Consider the following 23,747-nt stretch of genomic DNA (forward strand, 5'->3'; position numbering starts at 1 on the left):
CTGCGTAGGGTTGAGAAAGAAATCTTAAGATACATATGTACATACTTAGTGTCGTGTCCAAGAATCTCTCTGTTGCCGTGGGAGAGTGGATTGGCCAAACAGTAGACAACAACACGTAGGCTAGGCGCCACCTCGTCACGGTCCCCAACTCTAGAATCTCCGTGACACCGTAGCATATTCAAAAACTTGCAAAGAATGCAGAGTCAATCTGCACTTCGCATACTTGCGCCGCTTCGCAATTTGACGAAGCAGCGTGCAGTTGTTGTGTACCGAATGACGACCGTGGCGACCAGCAGCCCCGGTATGTGTCCTATGCTTGGATAAATTGAGGCTAACATTCCAACAGATATCCGTGCTCAGCTTATGTCTGAACTGAAGTCTGCCATGAAGGTCAGGTGTATTTCATCGACCGTTCGAAGTGTGCTGATCGATTTTGTCCATTGAAGTAGAGCAAAGATACCTTCAAGTCGACGACGATTCGCGTAAGTAAGTCTCGTAAAGGTATTCTGCTGCCGTTGAGCGGCCGTGTGGCGCTGTTCAATAGTCCGCTCTTGCCGAGGTATACGCGGCCGATAAGGCGCGCCCAGAACTTGTCTCATCCTCCGTCATTCTCTCCATCTTGCGCAAGGCCGCGGTTAGAAGGGCAAGTCTACTCATCCGTTCTACGAGCATGTCAGCTAAGCGTATTTGATTCAACGACCTATCCAGACCGATGCCGCTAAGGAATATGAGAAAGCTTCCCGTCCTGACCTTGCCGAGAAGGAGAAACTCGAGGCCAACCTCCTGCAGAGCTTCCTGCCACCTCTACTTTCTGAAGCGGACGTCGACCGCATTCTTCGGGAGACAATCGCCGACCAAAGTCAACTCATGGAGTCTGGAACTCCCTCAAAGAAGGCGCAAGGTCTGGTGTTCAAGGCCTTCTACGCGAAGGTGGATAAGTTATCCGTCGACACTGACCTAGTAAAACGCAGAGCAGAGGCACTGTTGTCCGAGAAGAGCGCGTGATGACCATACCATAAATGTTGTGTTGCAGGATTGTATACAAGTTGCGATGCAATATAATAGGATTACAGGCTCTTCGCACTAGAACGGCAAACAAAAAACAGTGACTGAGTAACTGAACAACCGAATCAAGAGACGAAAAGATCATGCAGATCACTCCACAACGTCAAGCGGTATTGCCTCATCTTCTGCAGGAGAGCTACCCGTTAGTACAGCAGTATCGCCGTCCTGAGACCCCGGGTCTACATCATTCCGTTCCTCAGACGACTCGCTAGGCTCCAGCCGCACGGGCGCTCCGCGCGGAGGTTTGGTAGCAACAGGAGGCTCCACATCGGTAGCAGTCTCGACGTTGGTCTTGCTACCACTGCTTCCACTCGCGGGAGTAGTGGTACTGACACTGGCCGTCGCACTGCCAGTAGCTGTCCGTTCCTGATCCGGCGCGTGCCCTACCGCAGCAGAGATGGGCAAGACGCTCCGCACCCGCGTGAGCTCCTCGATACACCTATACACTGCCCCAGAGACGCCTTCGAGTACGCGTAGGCGCTCGTCGATTGCCTCACGAGTAAGACGGTCGAGCCTCGCGAGCTGTGCATCCGTGATAGTAGCTGGCAACTGCGACAGCGGTGTGCGAGGATCATGCACAACGGCGCGCGTTAACGTCCGTTGACCTCCTTGTTGCTGTAGTGCGGGTCTGTAAGTGCGGGGCTGGGGCGGCTGGGGTCCGGACGGTGTGCCCGTGCCGCGAAAATAAGGGGAGGGCGCCGAAGATAAATATCCAGGGTAGCCATTCGGAGGTGGACGCGGTGCCCGTCCCGTCAGCGGTCCAAAGTCATACAGTGGGAGCAAGGAGGGTATCCCCGAAACTCCATCGTGATTGTGGGGCGGTTGAGGTGTCGGCCAACCGGCGTTATCTGTGGACGTGGAAATGGCGGGAGAAGTTGATTCTGATGCAGCCACCGACGGTGGAGAAACAGTGGTTGTCGTAGGGGTAGGCACTGATGCCCGAACCGGAGGTGAGTTCACCGGACCACCAGACACAGCCGCTAAGGGCGGAGCCTCGGTAACTGATCCCGAAGGATTCAATCGTGGCAAAGCGGCCGTTGCTGCCGCATCTCTTGGCGTAGACGGGCGGTCTGTCGCTGCTGGCGCAGAGCCACTTGCTGCGGAGGCGGTAGGCGCCGTGGCGGTAGGTACGGGTGGTGCACCAGGCAGCGAAACCCGTGGACGAGTAGCTTCGCCTACCGAAATTGGTGTTGTATCTCTCGACTGTTGTGGACGCTGCTGTGGCGTTTGGGCGGGTGCTTGTGCTTGTGGATTCTGCTGCTGTGCTAACCACTGTGGGTCCACCCATGGTTGCCAGACACCACCCGGCCCATAAAATCCTCGGAATACTGGAGGTGGTTGCAGCTGCTGAGGTTGGGGAGGCGGTAGCGGGTATTGGACTGGATAATAGTATCCTGGTGGGGGCGGCGGAGGTACCTGCCCAGGCGCCCAGCCAAAATTACCTTGCTGCTGCTGCTGCTGCTGCTGCTGTGGAAGAGCACCTACAGGTACCCACTGCCCATGCGGCATTGGACCTGCAACAAGAGGTTGTGGTACGACAAATCCAAGTATACGGCCAAGCCAACCGGCTGCTTGTACAGGCTGTTGCCCCGGCTGTGGGACTGCGCCTGGCTGTGGAACACCCGGCTGACGAGCTTGGGCCTGCCCTGGGTTGCGCGGATCTGGTTCCAGCACTGGGCGACGACTACATAACAGAAGATTAATACAACCGCTCGCACACAGTGCAACGGAACACCAACCACGTTGGGCAACTCTGTTGCCGTTCCAACCACGATCGAAGGCATTGGAAATGGAAGATGTGGCCACAAGGAAGCTTTTTGGGTGTCATATTGGGACCGTCCTGCTGCACAGGCGCCGGTGCAGCTGGACCGGCGCCGGCCGGTTGCTGCGTATCACGCACGACCATTTCTTCACGGCAGATGATGCACGTCCTATCAGACGTCTCGGACAAATCGGCCTCGGTTGCATTGGGATAACGGCGGTCCATATCCCGGGTTGCATTGCGGTAACGGACGAGGGCGCGCACACGAGTGATGAAGGAACGTGCGGTCAGGTAAACATCACGCACTATGTTGAGAGGCAAACCATAGAAGGTGAGGATAATCATGAAGAAGGCGAGGTAGGTTGTCAGCTTCAAAAAATCTGTGCGAAATGATCGGTCAGAATGATGAGCACAGTGACACATAGCAACTCACCAGTGGCTAGCTCGACATAGAACACATACATGCTCTTGTGTTCCCATGGAGGTGCATTCTCGCCCCCTCTTGTTCGTGCTCTTCTGAAGTCGAGAACGGAAAGGGTATACCTAGCCGTCGCGTTCCAAACACTTGCCATAAGAATGGCATACTGAGTCGCTGATAAGATCATAAGATCGTGCGGAAAAGAACATCCGCTTACCTCGCTGGCAAAAAGTACCATTCCACCGATCCCGTTTGTGTACGTGCTTTCGACGGCGAGAACAAACATGAGGAGGTCGGTCCAAAATAACAGGCCAAACAAGCCGACCATTCTGATATGGAAGAGTGTAGGAGGACCAGGGTATGTGGTCTGGTCCATCTGAAGAATGGATGAATAGGCGCTAACAGTGCATCGGTCGTCACGACGCACCGACTCAACGCGGTCTTGTGCAAGCCAATGGAAGCACTTAACAAACAGGAGGAACCCAAACATGAGCACGAACGGAATGTCAAAGTCGTCCCGGAAAATGGTGAATGCCAGGAGAGATTCCGTGACAAACATCCATGTCTGATCGTACAGACGCTATCGAAGGATTAGTATAGAAAGCGCAAGGTAGTGGCAGGTGATGCACACCTCCACCTCGCGAGCCTGCAGAGGGCCAAAGAAGAGCCGCTGCAGAAGTCTACCGCATAACAGAGAGAGTATGAACCCAAAGTTGGCGAGTATCTGAAACGGGGGTCACAAAAGCACTTGCAGGCGAAGCCGCTATGCTTACCAGGACACTCCGCCCACTCCGCGAGAGATATACAGTCACCGAGTAGAAGTTGCTGTGATTCCGACAAGCATTTGCCACAGCACCCACAACTGCGAGTACGCTGAAGACGAAGTACAGGAAGATCCTGTTGGACGTCATTGCGGCGGTCAGAGGTTGGAGCCTCTGCCGCACCATGTCGTTCAGCGGCATTGCTGACAGTGACAGACAGGAGGCCGTTCTTCACTTTGAGACGCTGACAGGTGGTTAACGGGAGCCTGTGCCGGTGGAGGAATGTTTCAGCGAACCTGCAGCACGCCGACATGCGCGGTCAATCAAGCGCCCGCAACAAGGGACGTGGCGTAGCCAGATTGCTTTTGAATTTATTTTGAATTATTTATTATCAATAAGTCCAAATACCTGGATAGAAATTTGAAAATCCGGAGCGCAGCAGACCGGCCGCAGGCGCACTTCGACCTGTAAACTTTCATACTTCGGCACCGTGTAGCTCGGACCACGAAAGCCTGTGTCAGGAATACATAAAAGGCGTTTCGATGGCGAGCAGAAGTTGAGTCGAAGTTCAGGAAATATGCATGAACCTCGAGCGCCAATCATTAATTGATCACTAACGGGCGCTCCCGGAAGCGCCGATGGGCAGCTAAATTGGCGAAGAGACGCCAGCCTCCCAGGAAAATGGCAACAATACCCCTGCGCATGCCAGATCTTGTCAATTTTATGACTTGCTCCCGGTCATTTGCCGATGCGGCGAAGTACTTATAGAGCGTCATGTTGGTGTCTGTCCGTCAGAATTTGACCCCCAGCTATGCCCTCTCCAGAGGATTTTACTAACCTGCGCAGGCGTCAACCCGTTCTTGACGAGAAGCATCACAGTGACAATGTTACTACGATCGCCACAAGTGCTTCTCCCGCGCCATTGGGGTACCTCGGAGCGCGTGTCTATATCCTGCTGGCTTCCGTAGCCCTCTCGCTGTTTATTTACTTTCGCTCTCGGTCGGCTGCGCCTTTGCCAGAAGTTTACGCTCTGTGTTCTTCGGATGGCGCCAATATTTATACTATCGACGATTCTAATGCACGCGTGGAGTGCCTTGTTGTCCGCGAGTATTATTTCGTCTATGCAGGCTCGCTAGGTACGTGTTTGCTCTACGAATCACTGTCCGCCACACCGGTTGCCGCCACCGCTGTGGCCTCGCTCGGTCTTTGTGCTATTTAGATCCGCAGCTTGCGTTCCCCTGTCATGACTTCGTACTCACTTCTATCCAGACGAAGTGAAGGCGCGTTGGAACGGTGCCACTTCCTTGTGGAATGCCTCCTCAGGACATGCTACGACCCTTGAGATTCGGTACACTGAACCTGGCCAAATAATTGTTCCGGGATTGAGTGGTAGGTCAACTTGTATCGCATGGGTAAGGCAACTCAGCCATTGCAGATTCACACGCCCACATCCTCGAATACGGTGCAACAAAGCTCATGCCTATTGAGGGCGCTAAGACTATTCCAGGTTTGCCTTTGTTGTTTCACATCTGAACTTGGTCTGCAGTTGGTCTTATCGAGCAACAGATGCCGTGCAACGCGTCAAGGACTACGTCCTCACCCATCCGGACATCCGCGACGACCGATTCCAGTATGTCGAAGGTTGGGGCTGGGACCATACTCAGTGGCCACAAGAGGGGTTCCCAAGCTATGTTGGTGCCACACTTTTGAATGCATTCTCCTCTATTTCACGTTGCTTTGAAACCAGAAATATTTTGAAGCCGACCCCATTGTGGCAGACCGCCTTATCATCTTGCAAAGCAAGGATGGCCATGCTATGTGGGTTTCGCGGAAGGTGGTCGAGTCTATGGGGCCATTGCCAATGGAAGTTGATGGTGGCGTCATTCTCCGCGACTCTGAGGGCAACCCTACAGGTGTGTCCGTATGTCTTATCTGCGCAACCGTTAATCATGACCTTGGAGCTAGGTGTATTCCTGGACAACGCTCAGGACCTAATCAAGAAGCCCAAGCCCACTTATGAAACGCTCGAGAGACGATTCATGGCGACCGTTCAAGAAGCACTTAAGCGCGGCCTGACTGCGATCCATGATGCGGGATTAGACCCCATCTCCCTTGAATTCTTCCGAAAGTAGGTGTATCGATGAGCCTTTCCGAACTACATTGACATTTCTGCAGGCGTGCTAACGCTGGCAAATTGCCGGTCGGTGTAGGTGCCCACATCAGTTGGCTGCCCGTTGATCATATCTGCGGTTTCAGATCCGTATCTACGGCATGACGTACTTCAATGAGAGCGCCGACTACTGGGGGGATAGGACAACCAAAATCGTAGGTGCCGCAGATAACACGCTTACTATACGGAGCATTAAAGTATTTGCGGATGGTGAGTTGTCACCTTGAGGTCGTAGGTTGATGCTGACGAAGGGTTTTCAGGGGCTCTCAGGTCCGGCGGCGCAGCGGTATGTCTCGTCTTGATGGGTGAAGCCAGGAAATATTTACTGAACAAATGCGGGTACTTCTAGCTATATGAACCGTACGCGGATCATCCTACCACCCGGGGTGTCATGCGCATCTCCCCAGAGACGCTGAATGAGATAGTTCCGAAGTTCATGAGAGATGGATGGCAGGTGGTGCGTGATCCGTTATGAACGCACTCTATGACTGTAGTCATAGTCTCGCATTCGTAGAATGTACATGCTATCGGCGACCGTGCAAACGGTGTCGTTCTGGATGCATTCGAGGCTGCGTTGCAGGAGGCTAATGTGACGGCGCTCCGGCCGCGACTCGAGCATGCCCAGATTTTGACCGAAGCTGACATGGTACGCTTCGGAGACCTGGGAGGTAAGTAGCATACCATCGTTGTCGGTCTATCAACTGATAATGATATTATCCTTCAGTCATCGCAAGTATCCAACCGACGCATGCGTGAGTTCTATCTCCAACAGAGGCGCTTCAGGCTGATAAATAAGTGATACATTCCAATCTCAGCATCAGTGACATGTGGTACGCAGAAGAGCGGCTAGTGAGTGCCCAACTTCCAGCGTCCGTTGAGCGGTGCCGCTGAATTCAGATACACCAACGCAGGGTGCCGAGCGTATGAAGGGGCTGTATGCATTCCGCAGCATCATTGACCACGGCGCAAGGATTACACTTGGCACCGACTTCCCTGTTGAAGATCTGAACCCGCTCGCAACCTTCTACGCTGCAGTCACGCGGCTGTCGCCGGATGGCAGCTCGCCCCATGGTCCGGGCGGCTGGTGAGTGTGGAATTACCTGTATCACGCGATCCACTTCTAATACCGAACAGGTTCCCTGAGCAACGCATGACTCGAGAAGAGACCCTGAAGGGTAAGACTTCGAATGGCTCTGAGCCCAAGTCGCTCACATACAGGGTTCTGCAGGCATGACCATCGACCCCGCGTATGCATCATTCACGGAAACCACACTCGGATCCATCGCGGTTGGCAAGCGCGCGGATTATATCGTTCTCTCGCAGAATATCATGACCGTTCCTGCAAATCAGATTCTTGACACGAAGGTGATAGCCACGGTTATCGACGGTAGACCAGTGTATGGAGAGATTTGAGCAGGTGCTATTCACCATGCTATTTTAAACACTGTAGTTATTTTTTTAAACCTTTTGAGGATATTGCGGTGGTTGAGCTGGGGAAACACGCTGATATGTAATTGCGTCGGCTTTGTCCATCTTGACACTCGCTGTTATGATTAATGTACGGAGATTGCTTCCCTTATAGGTCTGCCAGTGTATGTGAAATTTGTCAGCCAAACTATCGCTTCAAAGCTAGAGATTCTGATGTTTCTGTTGTGACACAATTGCTCAGAGCGCTCGGAAACTGGCTAACCGACCTTCGCGGACGCACCGCGACCTTCGCGTGCGGCGCTCGCATGTCCTCTCGTGTCCGACGTCCGTTTTCCTTCCGTTCAGCGAGGCTGGCTGGGGACTCGCGCCGGCGCTCGGTCAGGCGACGCGCGTGGACGGATTAGGCAGGAGGGACCGTAAATGGACTGTAAATGGCCGCGTGACTCGCGTGACGGGACCGTCAATCTGGCGGAAGTCAGACGCACTAGTCGTGATCACGTCCACGTGCTCTGACAGGACGCGTCGCGTCACCGTGACCGTGTGCGAAGCTGTGACAGGTTCTCAACCACCGCCATCACCACTCGCTCTCGAAACTGATGCCTGCATTTCAAAACCCACAGCTTGTGGGAGGGCAGAAACGCAAGTCAGACGTCCATGACCCGAACTTGGCCGGCCGTAAAAGACAGGCACTCAGTGAAGGACCATCGACGGTGGCAACGGGTGAGAACAGCCGGACACCGTATGAGCAGTATTGGATGGTGCAATGGTACGTACAAGTTTTTGTATGAGTGAAAGCTTGGTCTCATACCTTATGAAGGCGGGCACCTCAATACAAAAAGCATAAAACATGGGATGGGGACGCGGTGATGGTCGTCCAGGGTTCCTTCTGCAAGCTCTTCGATATGGCCGGGAAAGAGTACGCGTTCTCGAGTATTCGCTCTTGATCCTGTCTTTAATTCATTCCCTTCAGGTTGACGTTTGGGAAGGCCCAAGGTATAGAGGGCCCTCACCAAATCATCGAGAGTGCGAACTTCACAGTGGGTACGAAAGAGCTTGAAGTAGACAGGCCCGTAGACCGCGAAGACTTTCTGTCCGGCAGAGTGTTTGGCAAAGGTGCTGGGTCGTGTTCACCGATACTCGCAAGTACTGGTGCCACAGCCAAGCAGTTTGTGCCCTTGAGGCCGAAGGCGATGAATTCATTCAAGTCTCCCTCGGTCCTCTCCAAATTTGCATCTCAGAAGCAGGCCATAGACTTGGAAGCGGTAGATCTAGTATCTTCCTCGGAGAAGTCTGCGGTAAAGGCTCAAGTTCAAAATACATTCTGGACTGCAAATTGGTTTGTGAAACATCTGGTCCACAGGGCGTTCACTGATAGACAGCAAGCTTAGGCGGAAACCGCAATCGAAGAAACACAAGACATGGGAAGGAGATGCCTTTGTCACGCATCGAGGTGACAAGATTACACTAATATCGGATAAAGGTCTCATGTGAGTGTCGACTGTATGCGGAACTATATCTTCCAGAGTTAATGATATTCATTCGTCAAGTATGGGGACGAGAAAATGGGACGGCTTGCCTCTCTATAGCACCTGGAAAGCTAATATTGGTGGCAAAGAGATAGAACTCGACATCCAAATTTCTGAATCAGAAGTTCCAAGAGTCGCCGGGCGAACTGCTCAGCCTGAGCCAGATATCGAGCTGAGTAGTAGTCCACCATCTTCACTGCGGCCTTCTATTCTGTTGCAAGCACGGCGTGAGAGCGAGTCCGCACCCGTGAAGGGGGAATCTTCGTCTACTCCGGATTCCAAAGGAGCATTGAAGACATATATCCCCCCGACGTCCTTCTATGGGCAAGCTGCTCCCAAACAGAAGCCAAAAGGCCCACTGTATGCGCCTTCCACTTATCAGGATGGATTATAGTTGACGTTTTTGTAAGACATGATCCCGACGCTGAAGGAGCAGTTGTCATGAAGGCACCTACAAAGGAGCATGTCGCGAAGTACAACAGGAAGTAAGTTAGATTCTGGGGTCTCTGAACGTGCGCGCTTAGCTGCTTGTCATGCAGGAACTTGCCTGTCGTAGCAGTGGTGATCGACCCTGTATTAGCGCGGCACTTGAGGCCGCATCAAGTGGAAGGTGTCAAATTCTTGTACGAGTGCGTCATGGGCCTGCGGAAGCATGAGGGACAAGGTTGCATTCTGGCCGATGAGATGTAAGCCATTCCCAACTTTGGTCCCAATTCACTCAGTAATATCGATTCCTATCCAGGGGAATGGGAAAGACCTTGCAGGTACCTATTACCATGTGTTCCGAACTATTTCGGTTATTGAGCAGTCATATTGCCTTCAGACGATCGCGTTGGCATGGACATTACTGAGTGCGAATATCATGCTCCCCGATCCTGGACGTACTTTGTCTCACTAAATGTTTTCATCCATTTTACCTTTACACAGAACAGAATCCATATGCTGGAGGTAGCCCTGTGGTCGGCAAAATACTCATTGTTTGTCCAGTCACTCTAATTAACGTGAGTTCCGTGTCTTTGCCACGTACTGGGCTGCAGTCAGCCACCCCTTCATAGAACTGGAAAAACGAATTCCACAAATGGTGCGATCTCTGTCAAGTCGCCATCGTTCTCTATTTCCGTCATTTCTGACTTGCCGGTAGGCTCGGAAAGGACCGCGTTGGCGTATTTGTCGGCGACAAGGATAAGTCTACAATTAAGCAGTTCATCAATTCGCAAGTATCTCTCTGTGTTGGAAACGAAAACCTTCCTGACTCTCTCTTCTCAGACGTGTACACCAGGTCCTCGTGATTGGCTATGAACGCCTTCGTACGGTGATGTGAGATTCTGTTTTTGCCGTATTCTCATGACGTTGTCTGAATAAATTATTTGAGCTAGCGGCGACTTGGCCTACTGCAAGTAAGGGATTGTTATCTGTGGAAGCCTCAGTCAGGCTTACACATTATTTCCAGTCCACCTATCGGTCTCATCATCTGTGACGAAGGTAAGATTGAAAGCTTAGATGTGCGAGGTGTATCTTGACTCCAGGGGTATTAGGTCACAGACTGAAGTCGGCTAATAACAAGACGTCGACCATGTTCGAAGCCCTACGCACACCTCGTAGGGTCATCCTCTCTGGTACGCCGATTCAGAATGATTTAGGGGAGTTCCATGCAATGGTGAGAGTTTTATCATCTTTTCACTGAAGTCGTGAGCTGATCGTGAATATCAGGCGGATTTTTGCAATCCGGGTCTGCTTGGTACGCCCCACAATTTTACGTCTAGTAATACTAGTACCTGACTACTACACTGACAGACGACTATAACACATTCCGTCGAGTATATGAGACGCCGATCCTGAAGAGTCGTGCACCGGGATGCTCAGCCAAAGAGACCGAGGTCGGCGAGGCGCGCTCAGCTCAGGCATGTGCCTTGTTATTCTCTTGCTTCAATATTTCTGAGCTTAACGGTGGACACAGCTCTCCGCTATTGCTCGCAGTTTCGTGCTTAGGAGGGATGCCACGATTCTTAAGAAGTACTTGCCGCCCAAATGTTCGCTTCTCTCCGTCTTCCCAATGCCAGGTTGTCTCACTAAACTCTATAGACGAATACGTGGTTTTTGTCACACCCACCAAGCTACAGCTCTCGATCTTCAACAAGATCCTGACGGCCGACAAGTTGGACAACCTCGTTAGGAACTCAACCGCAGAGTCGTTGGCTCTCATCAGCATGTTGACGAAGATCAGCAATAGTCCGATCTTGCTCAAGGCAACATTGGACCAGGCGAAGAATAAGGCCGACCGGGGTGGAGATGTCATCAAACGGAATGCGATCGAGGAAGCGATGCAGTTGATGCCTTCGGGGGCGCAGGTAGAGGATGTGTCGCTCAGTGGTGAGGATGCAACTTTTTCGTGATCGGCACAGTTGTGACTCTCCACGCTTCCAGGTAAACTAACCGCTCTGGCAAACCTGCTGCGGTCGCTACGCAAGGTAAACCCCGCACTTTCTGCGCAGGTTGTCATTCTGCTCATGAGTTCCTCAGAACACTGAGGAGAAGTGTATCATCGTTTCACACTACACTTCTACGCTGAATATCGTAGAAGCATATTGTAAGAAGAAAAGTTATACTTACCACCGCTTGGACGGGTGGGTCAGCTTTACACCCCGGCTAGGGCGAGATTGACGCCAGTTCATAGCCAGACGCCCGCGCCGAAGAGGCAAGAATACGTGAACGAATTCAACAAGGCCTCACAGGCAAAACGATGTCAGTACATCTAAGTAGGCAGTCACCATCATTCCTGACATGGCGCCTAGTCCTGTTCCTACTCAGTTCCAAGGCCGGAGGTGTAGGATTGAACTTGATTGGTGCATCTAGGCTGTGTCTGATTGACTCCGACTGGAATCCAAGGTATGGACGAGATGGCATCACACTTGAACGAGCGTTCATTCTTTTTGTTAGTCATGACCTACAATCCATGGCCCGGATCCACCGGTGGGTCATGATTCGTGAGTGTGCATATCCAGGACTCACCATTCATTCCAGAGACGGACAGAAGCGCCCAGTGTTCATCTATCGCTTCCTCACGGCCGGAACAATCGATGGTGCGTGAGTTTCTGCGCGGTGCGCCGGTGTTGGGTAATGACTACCTGCAGAGAAAATATACCAGCGCCAGGTGACAAAACTTGGGCTAAGTAACTGTGAGTAATTTTTTCTTCGAGAGCTTGGTCAGTAGCTGAGTCTCGGCTGCAGCATTGATGGGAAATGTGGGCATACTGTTGTGTTTTGTACGCTACTCATGGCTTAAGCAAGGTTTACAGGGAACTTCGGAATCCAAGTCAGATTCATTTACTCGTAAAGATGTGAGTAAACCACTACCTCGCGTAAATATTCTCTCCTGATGTGAGCAGCTCCGGGATATCTTCACCGTTCATCCCTTTACCACCTGCAATACCCATGATCTGTTGGAATGCCCCTGCAATGGCTTGACGGGGCCTGTCGAACTAAACGAGAAGCGTAGTGACAGTGGAAGCGAAGATGGGGACGAGAGCGACAGTGAGGCTCAGACGCGCTTTGTTGTCGCATCTCAAGTCAAGCCAGAGCAAATCTCGAAGATGGACAAAGCGGTTAGCATGAGCACAATCCCTCTCCTCGCTTGAAACAAAGCTAAGATACCCACCCTCAGTATATGAAGCAGAAGAAAGCACAGCTCGCCGCACTGGGAGAGTGGACACACATCCACTGCCTCGCGCGCGGTGCTGGAGAGCAGGTACAGGATGATATCCTTCGGGAAATGCTGTACGCGCCGGATGGTGAGAAACGACGTGCTTCCTCGTCGTTCCACTCGCTCTTGGACGCGATCGATCTACAGAATGTGTTAGCGGAGAGTGCGCCCCCCATGACGGTGGACCAGGTCCCAGGAGGCACAATCTCGTTTCTGTTTGAACGGAGCTCATCGAAGGCTCCGGGAGAAGGAAGTCAATCCGACGGGGATGACGAAGGGTAGAGGGTGCGTCTCGCCGTCGCTTGGGTCTGCCAGTGGCAAGTACTCGAAACTCCCCAACTCTATGGGATTAATAATCATGACACCGAATTGCTAAACTGCGTTCTGCTATATCGTACAGTACTTAGTGTATCTTAGCTACAGTAGCCGGATAAGTAGTAAAAAAACGAGAAAACAAATAAGATTAGCTGACCACGCTAATGACATAGCTTAGGTACGTAAGCAGCACCCAGTTTAAGGTAGCGCGCGGAGACAATCGGACGGAGAGGAGAACAGAAACAGAAACAATGATCAGAGTAAATTAAACGGGTGAAGTAAATTTTGCTGATGAGCATCGTGGCTGAGCGGAAGGGTGACACGATATGTCACATGCAAAGCATTGTCACACCGCTGTGACAAGTCGCGTCAAGTGCTCGGCGCTTATTCTAGCTTTTAGGTCTCGACGTCGCCGCATCAGCTTCTCATCTCATCTTCTAGCATGGGCGTGCAGGGTCTTTGGGACGCAAGTTATCTTCCGATTTATTCCCAGTTTTTGTTGATGAAACTGACTGTATTTTGAATAGATTCTCATAAAGGCGGGCCGCTCACGCTCACTCGCCCACCTCGCTGTTGTCGATGGTTTCGAGAAGAACGAATTTGGCTGCCGAGCATACCGTGTAGGCATAGACGCTAGCATATGGTATCAACACGCCACCTTCAGCAAAGGCGGCGAGAACCCCGAGCTCCGACTTCTGTTTTTCCGACTGCGAGCACTAGCAGAACTACCAATTTTGCCACTCTTCGTCTTCGATGGTCGCGAGAGGCCAAAGGTCAAACGGGGAAGCAGGATGGGCAAGGCGGGTTCTCATAACCTCACGGCTGGCATGAAGAAACTCCTCGATATCTTTGGCATGGAGTGGAGAATGGTGACTTCCGTCTCTTTCCCACAAATCGTGACGCTTGAATCTCACGCTTTCCAAGGCGTTCGGTGAGGCAGAGGCGGAACTAGCCCATCTCAATCGCATAGGCATCATTGACGCTGTCATGACGGACGATGTAGACGCCCTGGTCTTCGGCGCTCAAGCCGTCATCAGGAAGTGAGTGGCTACATGATTTTCTCAAGTGGCCTCATGTAACTTTTCCTGTGCAGCGCAAGTCCGACACTGTCAGGTAACAAACCTCATCCTGCACTGAACACTGAGGGCAAAGCGAGCAAACACCACGTGATGATCATTTCCGCGGACGCCATTCGTATACATCCGGCAGTTGGAATGTCGCGAGGGGGACTCATCCTGTGTGCGCTACTCTCGGGAGGCGACTACGACGATGTCAGTGGGAATTCGCGTTGATTACTTCGCCGCTGACACATTTGGCTCCAGGGCCTCAGAGGATTTGGCATCCAGATAGCCTACGGCCTCGCCCGCTGCGGTTTCGGCGACCGCCTCCTCACAGCGTCCGAGAGACGTTTCCAGCAAGATATTCGCGGGGTACTCGGAGCCTGGCGCATCGAGATCAACGCGGAGCTGCGTACGAACTCACGCGGGTTCCTTCCGCGCAAGTACCCATCTCTCTCCTTGCCGGACACCTTTCCGTCGATGAAGAGCCTCGAGAACTACGCGAACCCGATCTGCAGCAGGCGTGACAGCGAGCGCGGCGGTGGCGGGGCACTGCGCGACACAGGCGAGCTAAGCCTGCCGCGGATCGCGGGGTTTTGTGAGGACCACTTCGACGAGTGGGGACACCGGTCGGCGATCATCAAACGCTTCCGCGACCTGCTCTGGGGCGCGGCGGTCATGCGCGTGCTGCGACGCGTCGCGTTGGAGGTGGACAAACGCGAGAAAGATCGGCGGATCGCTGCTGGGCAGAACGGCTTGGCAGTACGCGGGCTCCTTACACCCGCGAGACACGAAGGTGTGGGTACCCCCGCCGCGCTGATAAAGAAGTATCTAAATCCGAGCGAGGTGGACCGCTATGCGGCGGCATTTGTGCGGCGGGACCCAGCGCCAGCGCTGGTGGCGAGGGATGAGGGTGAGCTGCATCCGCTGCTGAAGAAGATCGTGGGCTCGCGCAAGCACGTGTCGACAGACAATATCCTCGAGTACCGCGTTGAGGTGGACCCACACCAGCTTCTCGAGCTGGTGGAGTCCGGGATCAAGGGAAAACACCCGGAGCCTACCCTTTGCGTGGAAAACGCTACAAACTCCGCGTTCGAGGACGACGACATGCAGGAATTCCTCCTTGGAAGCTCCCAGCAGGGGGAGAAGAGTTCCAAGAAGCCGCCACCGGACCCGTACAGCGTTTTGCGCATTTGGCTGCCTGCGTCGATCATGCGGCAAGTACACCCGGGCCTTGTCGAAAATTTTGAAGCTGCAGAGGAGGCCAAACTGATGAAGAAGAGCACTGTGGGGAAGCGCAAGAGACAGAGAGATGATGACGCCAGTAGTGATGTCGATTCCCTGGCCGGCGGCTCTCCGCCCAAGCAGCAGCGCATGCGCACTAAGAAAGTGCCAGCGGAGGGTCAAACTACAGGGCCTTCTGCAAGGAGTCAAGCTGAGAGCATCGCCGGGCAGAGCGCCGTACACACCGAAGTCTTCAGCAACCTGGGAAACTCGCTGCCACGACGGAACTGCGGGTTCCTCTTCACATATCCCGATCCCGACGACCCGGACATGCTCGCCACAGAGGACAATGACCACGCTGGCCCCAGCATCGCCGCTGCAGACCCTCAGTTCGAAGAGCCAGTGGCAGGCCCGTCTGGCCGATATGATGATATTTTCGACCAGATTTCGGGCAACTACGCTGCGCCGGCTGCCAAAGAGAAAGGCAAGGCACCAGCGAGGCGTAAGCCAACCAGAGCGTCCGAAGCTGGTGCCGGCGCAAAATCCCGAGCAAAGGCTACTGGAGCAGCAAGTGTCATCGCCGCGCCGAGTGACGACAAGCTCCCACCCGCCACGGGTCGGTTGGCCAAGTACGACGACATGTTTGACCGAATCCTGGGTATCAAGCCAGGTCTGTCGGGCAGAAAGAACAAGGGCAAAGCCCCCATGAGACCTCGAGCGTCTGCTTCAGCGGCAGGGTGCGCTATCCAGGGCGCAGCGGAGCCCAGCGTGAGCGCATCAAAGCGCAGAAAGACAGCCGCGGGTGCCGTCGCGTTTCCCGACATGTGTCTCGGAGACGAGGCCGATGGCTCAGTAAGGCGCCGAAGCGTTGCAGCAGCGGCTTTTCCTGATCTCCCAAGTCCCCCCCGGCGCCAACTTCCCCTGCCCGCACCGGCTCCCTTACGGCGTCGTACCACCGTTGATAGCTCGAACGTCATTGAAATTCCTAGTGACGACGATGCAGAGCCCGTTCCGCGTGCGCGTCCGCGAGTGCCCGACACCACCAAGGAGCTAGCTTCGGCGAGAAGTGCGCTTCGGCGACATCCTTTGGAGCCTTCTTCTTCCCAAGACAGCGGGCTCGGCCTCGACTCATTCCTACAGGACACGGAAGTGGTGTTCGACTTCACTTGATCGTCCCCTTCTACCAAGGCACGTTCAGCGACAAGTTGTCGCTATTCCCAGCTTCCAATCGAACTGTACATGCTAGAAGCACAACTACACATACCACCTTCGTAGTGTTCTTACCCTGTATACCTCTGTCTGATGAGTTGTTACCATAAAGTCCCGTTATTTTCTTGATTTTTATTCGGTATTTAAACCACGAGTGCAAAAATTCAATCATTAGTTATCCCATAATGATACAGTCCAAACTATAGCCATAACATACGAGTGTCATACACACTACCTCAGCAGCCAAGATGAAACCCCATGCACATCAAATCGCTTCTCTTCGGCGGCTCATGCCTGCCAACCGGTTCATAATGTTGTGCTGTGCAGCCAGCGCCGATTAGCCACGCGCTAGCGACGTACTAATAGCCAGCGCACGCACCTGCTGGCCCGAATCCTTTTCCGCATCCTCCTCGATCCCGCCTTCCTCCTCGCCTCGGTGTATGCTCTCGTCCCAGGTATCCACGTCTGGACTTCTGCATGATCAATGAAGTACACTCGTCAGCTCATGGGCAGCACGATAGCACAAAGGACACCTCACCTGAGCGAGTCAAAGAACTCCTTCTCGCGTCGCGGGCTCGTGAACGCGACACCTCCAACGCCGCCAATACGCGGGGTCTCGCCACCCTCCTCGTCGACATCCGCGGGGTAGTCATATTTTTGGGCGATGCGCCCACGGCGGTCGCGTGGAAGCCCGTCAGCGACGAACGACGGCGCACCCGTGCCCGCGGAGGCGCGCTGCAGATGAGGTAATGGCGCACGCACTGCGCGAAGGAGGTGCTGTACTGCTGCCTCACCCGCGCTTGGCGGCGGCGGAGGTGCGGTGAGCGAGAACGTAGGCGCACGTTGCGGGTGCTGTGATACGAGTACGAGCAGCCTGCGGAGCACGAATTTAGCGTAAGGGTTTCGTGAATCAGGTGAGCACGTACATTTGCTGTAGGCGCGGCTGCTGGAGGACCGGGTTCTCAGCCTCTTCTTTAGGAAGCGTAAGGCGCGCATACAGTCGCGGGAAGAGTGGAAGAATGATTCGGTCACGGAAAGACTGGAGCGCCACTGTACGTACATCGATCTGGGGCGTGGACTGAAGCATCAAGGACGAGATCGAGCCCTTGCCGTTCTGCGATGTCACTGGTGAGTTTGCTTTGTGCGCCTTTGGCATACGGTACAGTGATAGCAGTAATGGGTCTGTCTGCAGCGGCAGCAGTGCCTGGTCGAATATGTGAGTATGCAGTCTACAGCACTGGGACAGACTTGGACTCACGCCTTCAACGTATGGCAGGATCTGGTCCCAGAAGAAACCCCAGAGCTCTACTATCCTTGCTACCAACTTCTCGTCCTCTATGCCCGACAACTTCGCGTTCAGCGTTACCATACCTGATGCAAGTAACTCTGATGTATCATGCTCCAGTGTAGTGAGTGCCTTGGATGGCGACGCGGACACGACAATTTGGACGTGGCGCTTCACAAGCTGATTCAGGTCCTCACTGCACTACATTCAGTTACCGGAACACCAAACAATCGAGTGCACTCACAGTGGAACTCGCAGTGGCTCGCCGTTGAAAAGCGGAAGGATATGGACATGGAGCGAAGCCCACGGATTTTCGCCGGACGAACCTGACGACATACTCGATCCGGCGGATGGAGCCATGCCAAGGGAAACCGTGGACTGTGCAGCAGAGAGAGCAGGAGCAAGGGATGGGAGGTGTGCGAGGTTGCCCAGTCGATGCATCTCACGGGAGACGAGCTTCGAATCGTATGTCCGCGACGAGGACGCCTAAGGAAGAACGCTTATGTCAACGGCTTCGCCGGGTAGGACCGAGTGATGTGTACCGCGTACCTTCGTCGGGGATATGTGGCCCTTGACCTGCGCGCCGGATGTCGCGGTCATCGGTGTCGGTGAAGGGGAAGGCTCACGGGGAATGGTGCCGAGAGTGGACTCTGCGCGAGAATGGGAGCGCACTGGAAGAAACTGGGAAGGGATGGGCGAGGAACGCTGGATTAAAGCTGAGCTCCCTGAAGCGGCAGACAATAGCAATTCTGGGAGAAAGGCAAGTCTTTTGGGGGGAGTGTCAGCGCTCGGTGGGACAGCATCACTGCTGGGGGCAGTGCCCGCGGGCGTGCTATTTCCACCGCCGCCCTGCAGCAATCCTCCCTGTCGCGGTGTCGCATCGCTCTGGCTAGATGAGCGCCGCCGTTCTGCATGCGCCTGCATGAGGACACTGCTGTCCTGCGATGAACGCCGGAATCGCGCAGTTGACATGAACGAGTTCTCCATCATCGCAGGCTGTGCAGCGAGGAGGAAATGTCACAAGACTGAGAAATCGCCAGCTCGTTAAGATACTCCCAGCGCTCTGCTCCGAACCGTTGTCGTCGTTGACAGTATCGAACAAGGGGAGATAGAAATACGCGGTCGACCATGACGAAAACGATGACCGGCCGAGATGACATTCAAGGGGGTTTCCGGCCAATTATGGCCTCTGAGCAATGTAACTCCAAAAAAGGCATATTTAGGGAATTTATTCCGAGTTATCTCGGAAATGCTGATTTTCCTCCCCAATTCCGGATGTTTGGCAGAGCTCGACGATGTCTTCGTCTCCTTGCCCCGAGTCACCGTGTCTATACTCGCCAGGAAGGCAGGGATTTTACCGTTCTCGCCGTAGAGTCATCCGCCGATGACACTTGCGCCGCAATTGTCACCTCGGACCGCCAGATTCTCTCTAATGTGGTTGTGAGGCAGGATTCTTTGTGAGCACGTCCAGTATCGCGAGTTAGGGTGTTTAGGACTGAGTCTTGAACATCTAGTCATGCACCATATGGCGGGATACACCCCTATGTTGCCATTGAGGCGCATCAATTGAACATGGTATACGGCATCAGACTTACAACAGAGAAGTGTTGGAATGCTCATACGATTCCCTTCAGCCAGGTGCGGTACAACAAGCATTGGCGGAAGCAAACATGGCAGTCACTGGCGTGGACGGCATTGCCTTCACCCGCGGACCCGGTACGCTCCCGTTCTGCAATTCTCCCTTTGACTAAGGACTGTAGGTATCGGTGGTTGTCTCAGCGTCGGCTCCAATGCCGCTAAGACCCTTGCTGCCGCACTGAACAAACCGCTAGTGGGAGTTCATCATATGGTGCGCCTGGCTTCCGTCGCGTCAAAAACTTACCTAACAGCTCCCAGCAAGCACACGCCCTGACGCCCTTCCTGACGACTCCCCTTGAGTCACTCCCAGAATACCCCTTCCTCACGCTCCTCGTGTCTGGCGGACATACGCTCCTGCTCCTCGCGACAACTCCGACCACGTTCCACACCCTCGCGACAGCGCTGGACGAGAGCATCGGCCGCGCGTTCGACAAGGTCTCGCGCATGCTTAAGCTGCAGTGGTCCGCGCTCGGGCCCGGGGCCGCTCTGGAACAGTTCTGCTTGGAAACTCCGGATCCCGACGCGGATGCTGGGGAGGCGATTCCGGACATCCCGCGACCTATGCCTGGCAGGCTGGCGTTCTCATACACCGGCCTGCACTCGACGGTGGAGCGGTACCTGCACTCTCGCGGTGGCACGGTGGGCGCGCCAACCCGGTTGGCACTGGCACGTGCGTTCCAGGAGGCAGCGGTGGGCCAGCTCGAGGACAAGCTCGCGCTAGGGCTTGAGCAGTGTCGAAGGCAGGGTGTGGATATACGCCACGTCGTCGTGAGCGGGGGTGTCGCGAGCAATGCGTTTCTGCGAGAAAGGTCAGTAGCTGCCCTATCTCTTCGCATTGCACATTCTAATTTGTATGTGGAGATTGCGCATGTGCTTGGACGCCGCTAGCTCTGATGTGCCTATCTCACTGATGTTTCCCCCACCGTCACTGTGCACTGGTGCGTTCTGCACTTTTGCATATCTACTCGCATTGCTGACCTGCTTGGTGTGCAGACAACGCAGTAATGATTGCCTGGGCATCCATGGACCGGTTTCTCGCAGGCGATACAGACGCATATTCGGTTGCGCTACGGGTGAAGTGGCCTATCGAGGAGTTGGCTATGTCCGCGTCTCCGCCTGGCACAGCGAACGACCAACAGTCAAAGTAGCAAACAAAAGTATAATATGGTATTTTCGGCGTATGTCCGCTTGGCACCTATAAGCTAGCTTAATCTGACGAATCACAGCGCAGAGTCTGCACAATTGAGTTATCGCCGTGTCCAGCAGCAGATCTGGGGTTGTCATTGCGCACGCGTGAGTCTGGGCAGGCCGCCTCGGCGTACTATGATATCATCGCGGAGGCCCGTGTCAACACTTTATGCTGCCACCTGGAGTCCTCGGAGGATTATTTCTGCAGATAGGAGATAGCGATCCTACTCAACGACGGGGAGATCAAGGCTTCTCTCGCGTACCATTATTTCGCTTGTCGTGCGAATCGCGAGTGGTGCGCGTTGAGCACGGCATGACTGGATGTAGGCCAACCTTGCTTTGATGTCTGCTATTTGCAGGGCGACAGCTCAACCTGTCGCAAGCGTCCAGCATAAAAATACATGAATTATGGATCATACAGTCAGGTAAAGCACGTGGCAACGCCACCTAGTGCACGATGATACAGGGTCCTCTGAAGCACCAAATAGACAAAACTGAACTACGCCGATTCGGGCGAGCCTTCCCGCTGCGACTCGCTCACCAGAATGCTGTACGAGAGCCTGCGTGGTCCGCGCTCTCGGATAATGCCCCACTGCACCCACCAAGTGTCCGCGTCGTCCTCGGGATCATATCCGTAAATCGACTCCATGGCCTGCGGAGAGATCAGTAAAGGAGATCGAAGCTGAGAATACACGACCGACCTCCTGCATCACAGTGTACTTGTCCTCCCGTGCTCGCGTCAACAATGAATCCGCCTTGTCCTTGGACAACTGCTTCTGGTGCAGAGCCTCTTCAACGCCTGGAGGCATTGAGAGCGCAAATGGGTTCGTGCTCGCGATCTTGAGCACGTTGTTCAGGCGGTTCTGACGTATCTCCTGCAGTGCAGAGAGGAAGACCGGTATTTGGTCCTTGCGCGATAAATTGCGGAAGAGCCGACTTAGGACGAACCCATCGCCCGTCGCGAGGGTCATTGCGTACTGGGACCCTGGCTGGTCAACGTCAGCAGCGCGTCAGGGACTGTGCCGCAATAGTGACTTACCAGGATGGGGTGTGCAGCCTCCCCGATGACCAGCAGAGGGCCATCTGGGTGAACCCAATTTTCAAGATGTGGTCGCTCGACCACCGGAACACAGATCACGACGGAGGCGGCTTTCGCAATCTTCATCAACCTGGACCAGTATATCAGACCGAAATACGAGTCGCATAGTATCGGATGACCCACCGCGGTTCACAGTCCACCAGTGCGCGTTCCAGGTTCGCTCGTCCGACTTCCGATATGGTTGCGTCCGAATCAGGTTCTCCGGGTGCCCATAGGTGGAGGGAATATTGATTTTCGCCCTGACTTCATTGCTCGGATCAACCTCATCCCGCAATTCGGCCAGAAGACATGCGGGACACATACGATTGCAAAACCCATCGCGCCGTGGTCCGCACCTACCCACACAGTATGGTACTGAACGACGAATGCAGGTTAGTAGAGTGCTGCCAGATCCGGTATCGTCGTCACTCACTGCCTGCTCGTAGAGGTCTACTAAGTCAGGATCTTCACGCATTTTTGCCTCCTCTATAACAACACTTGGAAGACCAGTTCATGAACTTTATGCGAATCTGACTGCTGCGAATATACGTACTTGAACATCATCCTGTTGAGGAATTCTTTGTGCTCTTTGTCACCGATAATCATCGCGCGAGACAGACCCGAAGTACCATCCGCGCCAATGACCACATCGCCCTCGATGACCTCTCCGGATATCAACCTGACAAACGGCCTCTCCTTCCGAACAGTGATCTCCACAACTTTCGCGTTAGAACGGATGGTGGCCCCGTTCTGGCGCGCAAAATGGACCAGCAACTTTCGCAAATTCGCATACTCGGAGGGGATCAGGCTTTTCGTACGGGGAATGAAGTGGACACACGCGCACATGCATGGAGAGAAATTCGCCGCCAGTCTCTTCCACCATCTCCTTTTCCAGATGTGCACCGAGGAGGTTCTGGCCCGTCTCGTCTAGCCAAACAAGGGCGTTTTAGTGTTGTCTGTCGAAGGGTAACAATCAACCACGCACAGCTCATGAAGGTTGAATGCCTGGAGGCAACGCTGAACTCCTTCAACTGCTTCCCCATTCCCCAACGGTAGTAAACCTTGGAATTGTTGAACGGTACCTTGCAACCCCCTGCAAGTGCCGTCTGCTCGCGAATATATCAGCCCAATACTACCGAGAAGATATATTCGTTTACCACTTCCATGTCACCGCCCTCATTCACTAGGGTTACCCGATGACCGATTCGGGCGAGTCCAAGGGCTGTCGTAAGGCCGGAAATACTTCCTCCAACAATAACGAACTCGATGGCCAAGAAGTCAGGGGGGGTATGCTGGAACAGTGTTAGAACATCGAGCAGAGAGAAGAGGAGAACACACCATGGTCAGGACATGAGATGGAGCCGACATGAAAAATCAAGAGCACGCCCGCGGGTTAGTATAAGTACAGGAGGAGTGTTCCACTACCCATAAGCCCCAAAACGCCTCGGATGATCGAAACCATAGGTATCAATAGACGCAAGGTACGCCCTAACGCCCCTCTCCCGCAATCTCAGCTGCTCACCTAATTTTTGAGCCTTTAACCACATCTTGCTCATCCGCTCCACCATGGGAAACGGCGGGATGACTCGGAATATCCTGTGCTGGGCAGTGCGGATGCGGAAAATTGTCTCCCCCTTTCCTCAGCTCTACTTTCGTCATTACAATTCCTCGTGATTATGGATCGATGGCGTCACGAGGATTCGACGTCCTAATCTGTCTCTGGCGTTCTCGTAGTCGGCAGGATCCGGAGTCGACGATACGTATATATTCTTTATCGGCTTTTCTGACACTTAAATCGGTCTGCCCAGTAATCTGTATGTTCAACCAGTGCGGTGTCGAGGAACCGTCCCTTTTGTGCTTCAAACCGTGATATGATTGTCTCAGAGGTCTGATCAGTGAACAATATTGCTTCTGACTCTTGA

The 23,747-nt window shown here is 53.8% G+C and overlaps 8 protein-coding genes across 8 annotated transcripts; 5 read left to right on the forward strand and 3 right to left on the reverse strand.

Annotated features, from left to right (window-relative positions):
- Nucleotides 1-273: 273 nt before the first annotated feature.
- SCP_0310810 (GatB/YqeY domain-containing protein) lies at nt 274-1,005 on the forward strand (the record flags this gene model as incomplete). Its single annotated transcript, XM_027756466.1, has 5 exons — nt 274-301; nt 347-390; nt 450-482; nt 545-643; nt 709-1,005. 5 exons carry the CDS (start codon nt 274-276, stop codon nt 1,003-1,005), a joined length of 501 nt encoding a protein of 166 aa, XP_027612267.1.
- A 150-nt stretch (nt 1,006-1,155) lies between these two features.
- On the reverse strand, nt 1,156-4,207 carry SCP_0310820 (hypothetical protein; the record flags this gene model as incomplete). Its single annotated transcript, XM_027756467.1, has 7 exons — nt 1,156-2,749; nt 2,805-3,207; nt 3,261-3,411; nt 3,463-3,621; nt 3,673-3,825; nt 3,877-3,969; nt 4,019-4,207. The coding sequence occupies 7 exons, from the start codon at nt 4,205-4,207 to the stop codon at nt 1,156-1,158; spliced, it is 2,742 nt and encodes a 913-aa protein (XP_027612268.1).
- Nucleotides 4,208-4,817: 610 nt separating this feature from the next.
- On the forward strand, nt 4,818-7,589 carry SCP_0310830 (hypothetical protein; the record flags this gene model as incomplete). Its single annotated transcript, XM_027756468.1, has 16 exons — nt 4,818-5,142; nt 5,276-5,395; nt 5,442-5,513; nt 5,573-5,697; nt 5,754-5,919; nt 5,972-6,134; nt 6,182-6,206; nt 6,263-6,386; nt 6,437-6,462; nt 6,526-6,633; nt 6,691-6,844; nt 6,901-6,928; nt 6,992-7,025; nt 7,088-7,260; nt 7,311-7,351; nt 7,405-7,589. 16 exons carry the CDS (start codon nt 4,818-4,820, stop codon nt 7,587-7,589), a joined length of 1,869 nt encoding a protein of 622 aa, XP_027612269.1.
- A 611-nt stretch (nt 7,590-8,200) lies between these two features.
- SCP_0310840 (DNA repair and recombination protein) lies at nt 8,201-13,112 on the forward strand (the record flags this gene model as incomplete). The annotated part of the gene is made up of 31 exons (XM_027756469.1): nt 8,201-8,370; nt 8,422-8,520; nt 8,575-8,940; nt 8,993-9,091; nt 9,152-9,490; nt 9,541-9,615; nt 9,670-9,816; nt 9,873-9,894; nt 9,954-9,981; nt 10,058-10,131; nt 10,186-10,211; nt 10,272-10,343; nt 10,397-10,447; nt 10,507-10,527; nt 10,581-10,612; nt 10,666-10,787; nt 10,841-10,868; nt 10,925-11,031; nt 11,088-11,160; nt 11,213-11,500; nt 11,555-11,598; nt 11,651-11,754; nt 11,805-11,872; nt 11,923-12,016; nt 12,068-12,100; nt 12,152-12,210; nt 12,262-12,306; nt 12,359-12,372; nt 12,427-12,468; nt 12,517-12,732; nt 12,792-13,112. The coding sequence occupies 31 exons, from the start codon at nt 8,201-8,203 to the stop codon at nt 13,110-13,112; spliced, it is 3,279 nt and encodes a 1,092-aa protein (XP_027612270.1).
- Nucleotides 13,113-13,587: 475 nt separating this feature from the next.
- On the forward strand, nt 13,588-16,597 carry SCP_0310850 (PIN domain-like protein; the record flags this gene model as incomplete). Its single annotated transcript, XM_027756470.1, has 5 exons — nt 13,588-13,611; nt 13,673-14,014; nt 14,070-14,185; nt 14,239-14,416; nt 14,468-16,597. The coding sequence occupies 5 exons, from the start codon at nt 13,588-13,590 to the stop codon at nt 16,595-16,597; spliced, it is 2,790 nt and encodes a 929-aa protein (XP_027612271.1).
- A 304-nt stretch (nt 16,598-16,901) lies between these two features.
- SCP_0310860 (hypothetical protein) lies at nt 16,902-18,911 on the reverse strand (the record flags this gene model as incomplete). The annotated part of the gene is made up of 7 exons (XM_027756471.1): nt 16,902-16,955; nt 17,016-17,109; nt 17,175-17,510; nt 17,563-17,840; nt 17,895-18,117; nt 18,166-18,407; nt 18,471-18,911. 7 exons carry the CDS (start codon nt 18,909-18,911, stop codon nt 16,902-16,904), a joined length of 1,668 nt encoding a protein of 555 aa, XP_027612272.1.
- A 285-nt stretch (nt 18,912-19,196) lies between these two features.
- SCP_0310870 (tRNA N6-adenosine threonylcarbamoyltransferase, mitochondrial) lies at nt 19,197-20,707 on the forward strand (the record flags this gene model as incomplete). The annotated part of the gene is made up of 7 exons (XM_027756472.1): nt 19,197-19,378; nt 19,436-19,496; nt 19,556-19,637; nt 19,682-19,770; nt 19,818-20,368; nt 20,421-20,497; nt 20,553-20,707. 7 exons carry the CDS (start codon nt 19,197-19,199, stop codon nt 20,705-20,707), a joined length of 1,197 nt encoding a protein of 398 aa, XP_027612273.1.
- Nucleotides 20,708-21,246: 539 nt separating this feature from the next.
- On the reverse strand, nt 21,247-23,193 carry SCP_0310880 (FAD/NAD(P)-binding domain-containing protein; the record flags this gene model as incomplete). Its single annotated transcript, XM_027756473.1, has 11 exons — nt 21,247-21,399; nt 21,449-21,736; nt 21,787-21,916; nt 21,970-22,085; nt 22,150-22,200; nt 22,259-22,322; nt 22,379-22,617; nt 22,670-22,752; nt 22,811-22,931; nt 22,983-23,117; nt 23,164-23,193. The coding sequence occupies 11 exons, from the start codon at nt 23,191-23,193 to the stop codon at nt 21,247-21,249; spliced, it is 1,410 nt and encodes a 469-aa protein (XP_027612274.1).
- Nucleotides 23,194-23,747: the final 554 nt, after the last annotated feature.

Source organism: Sparassis crispa, assembly GCF_003851025.1.
Source record: "Sparassis crispa DNA, contig_000002F, whole genome shotgun sequence".
Taxonomy (NCBI): Eukaryota; Fungi; Basidiomycota; class Agaricomycetes; order Polyporales; family Sparassidaceae; genus Sparassis; species Sparassis crispa.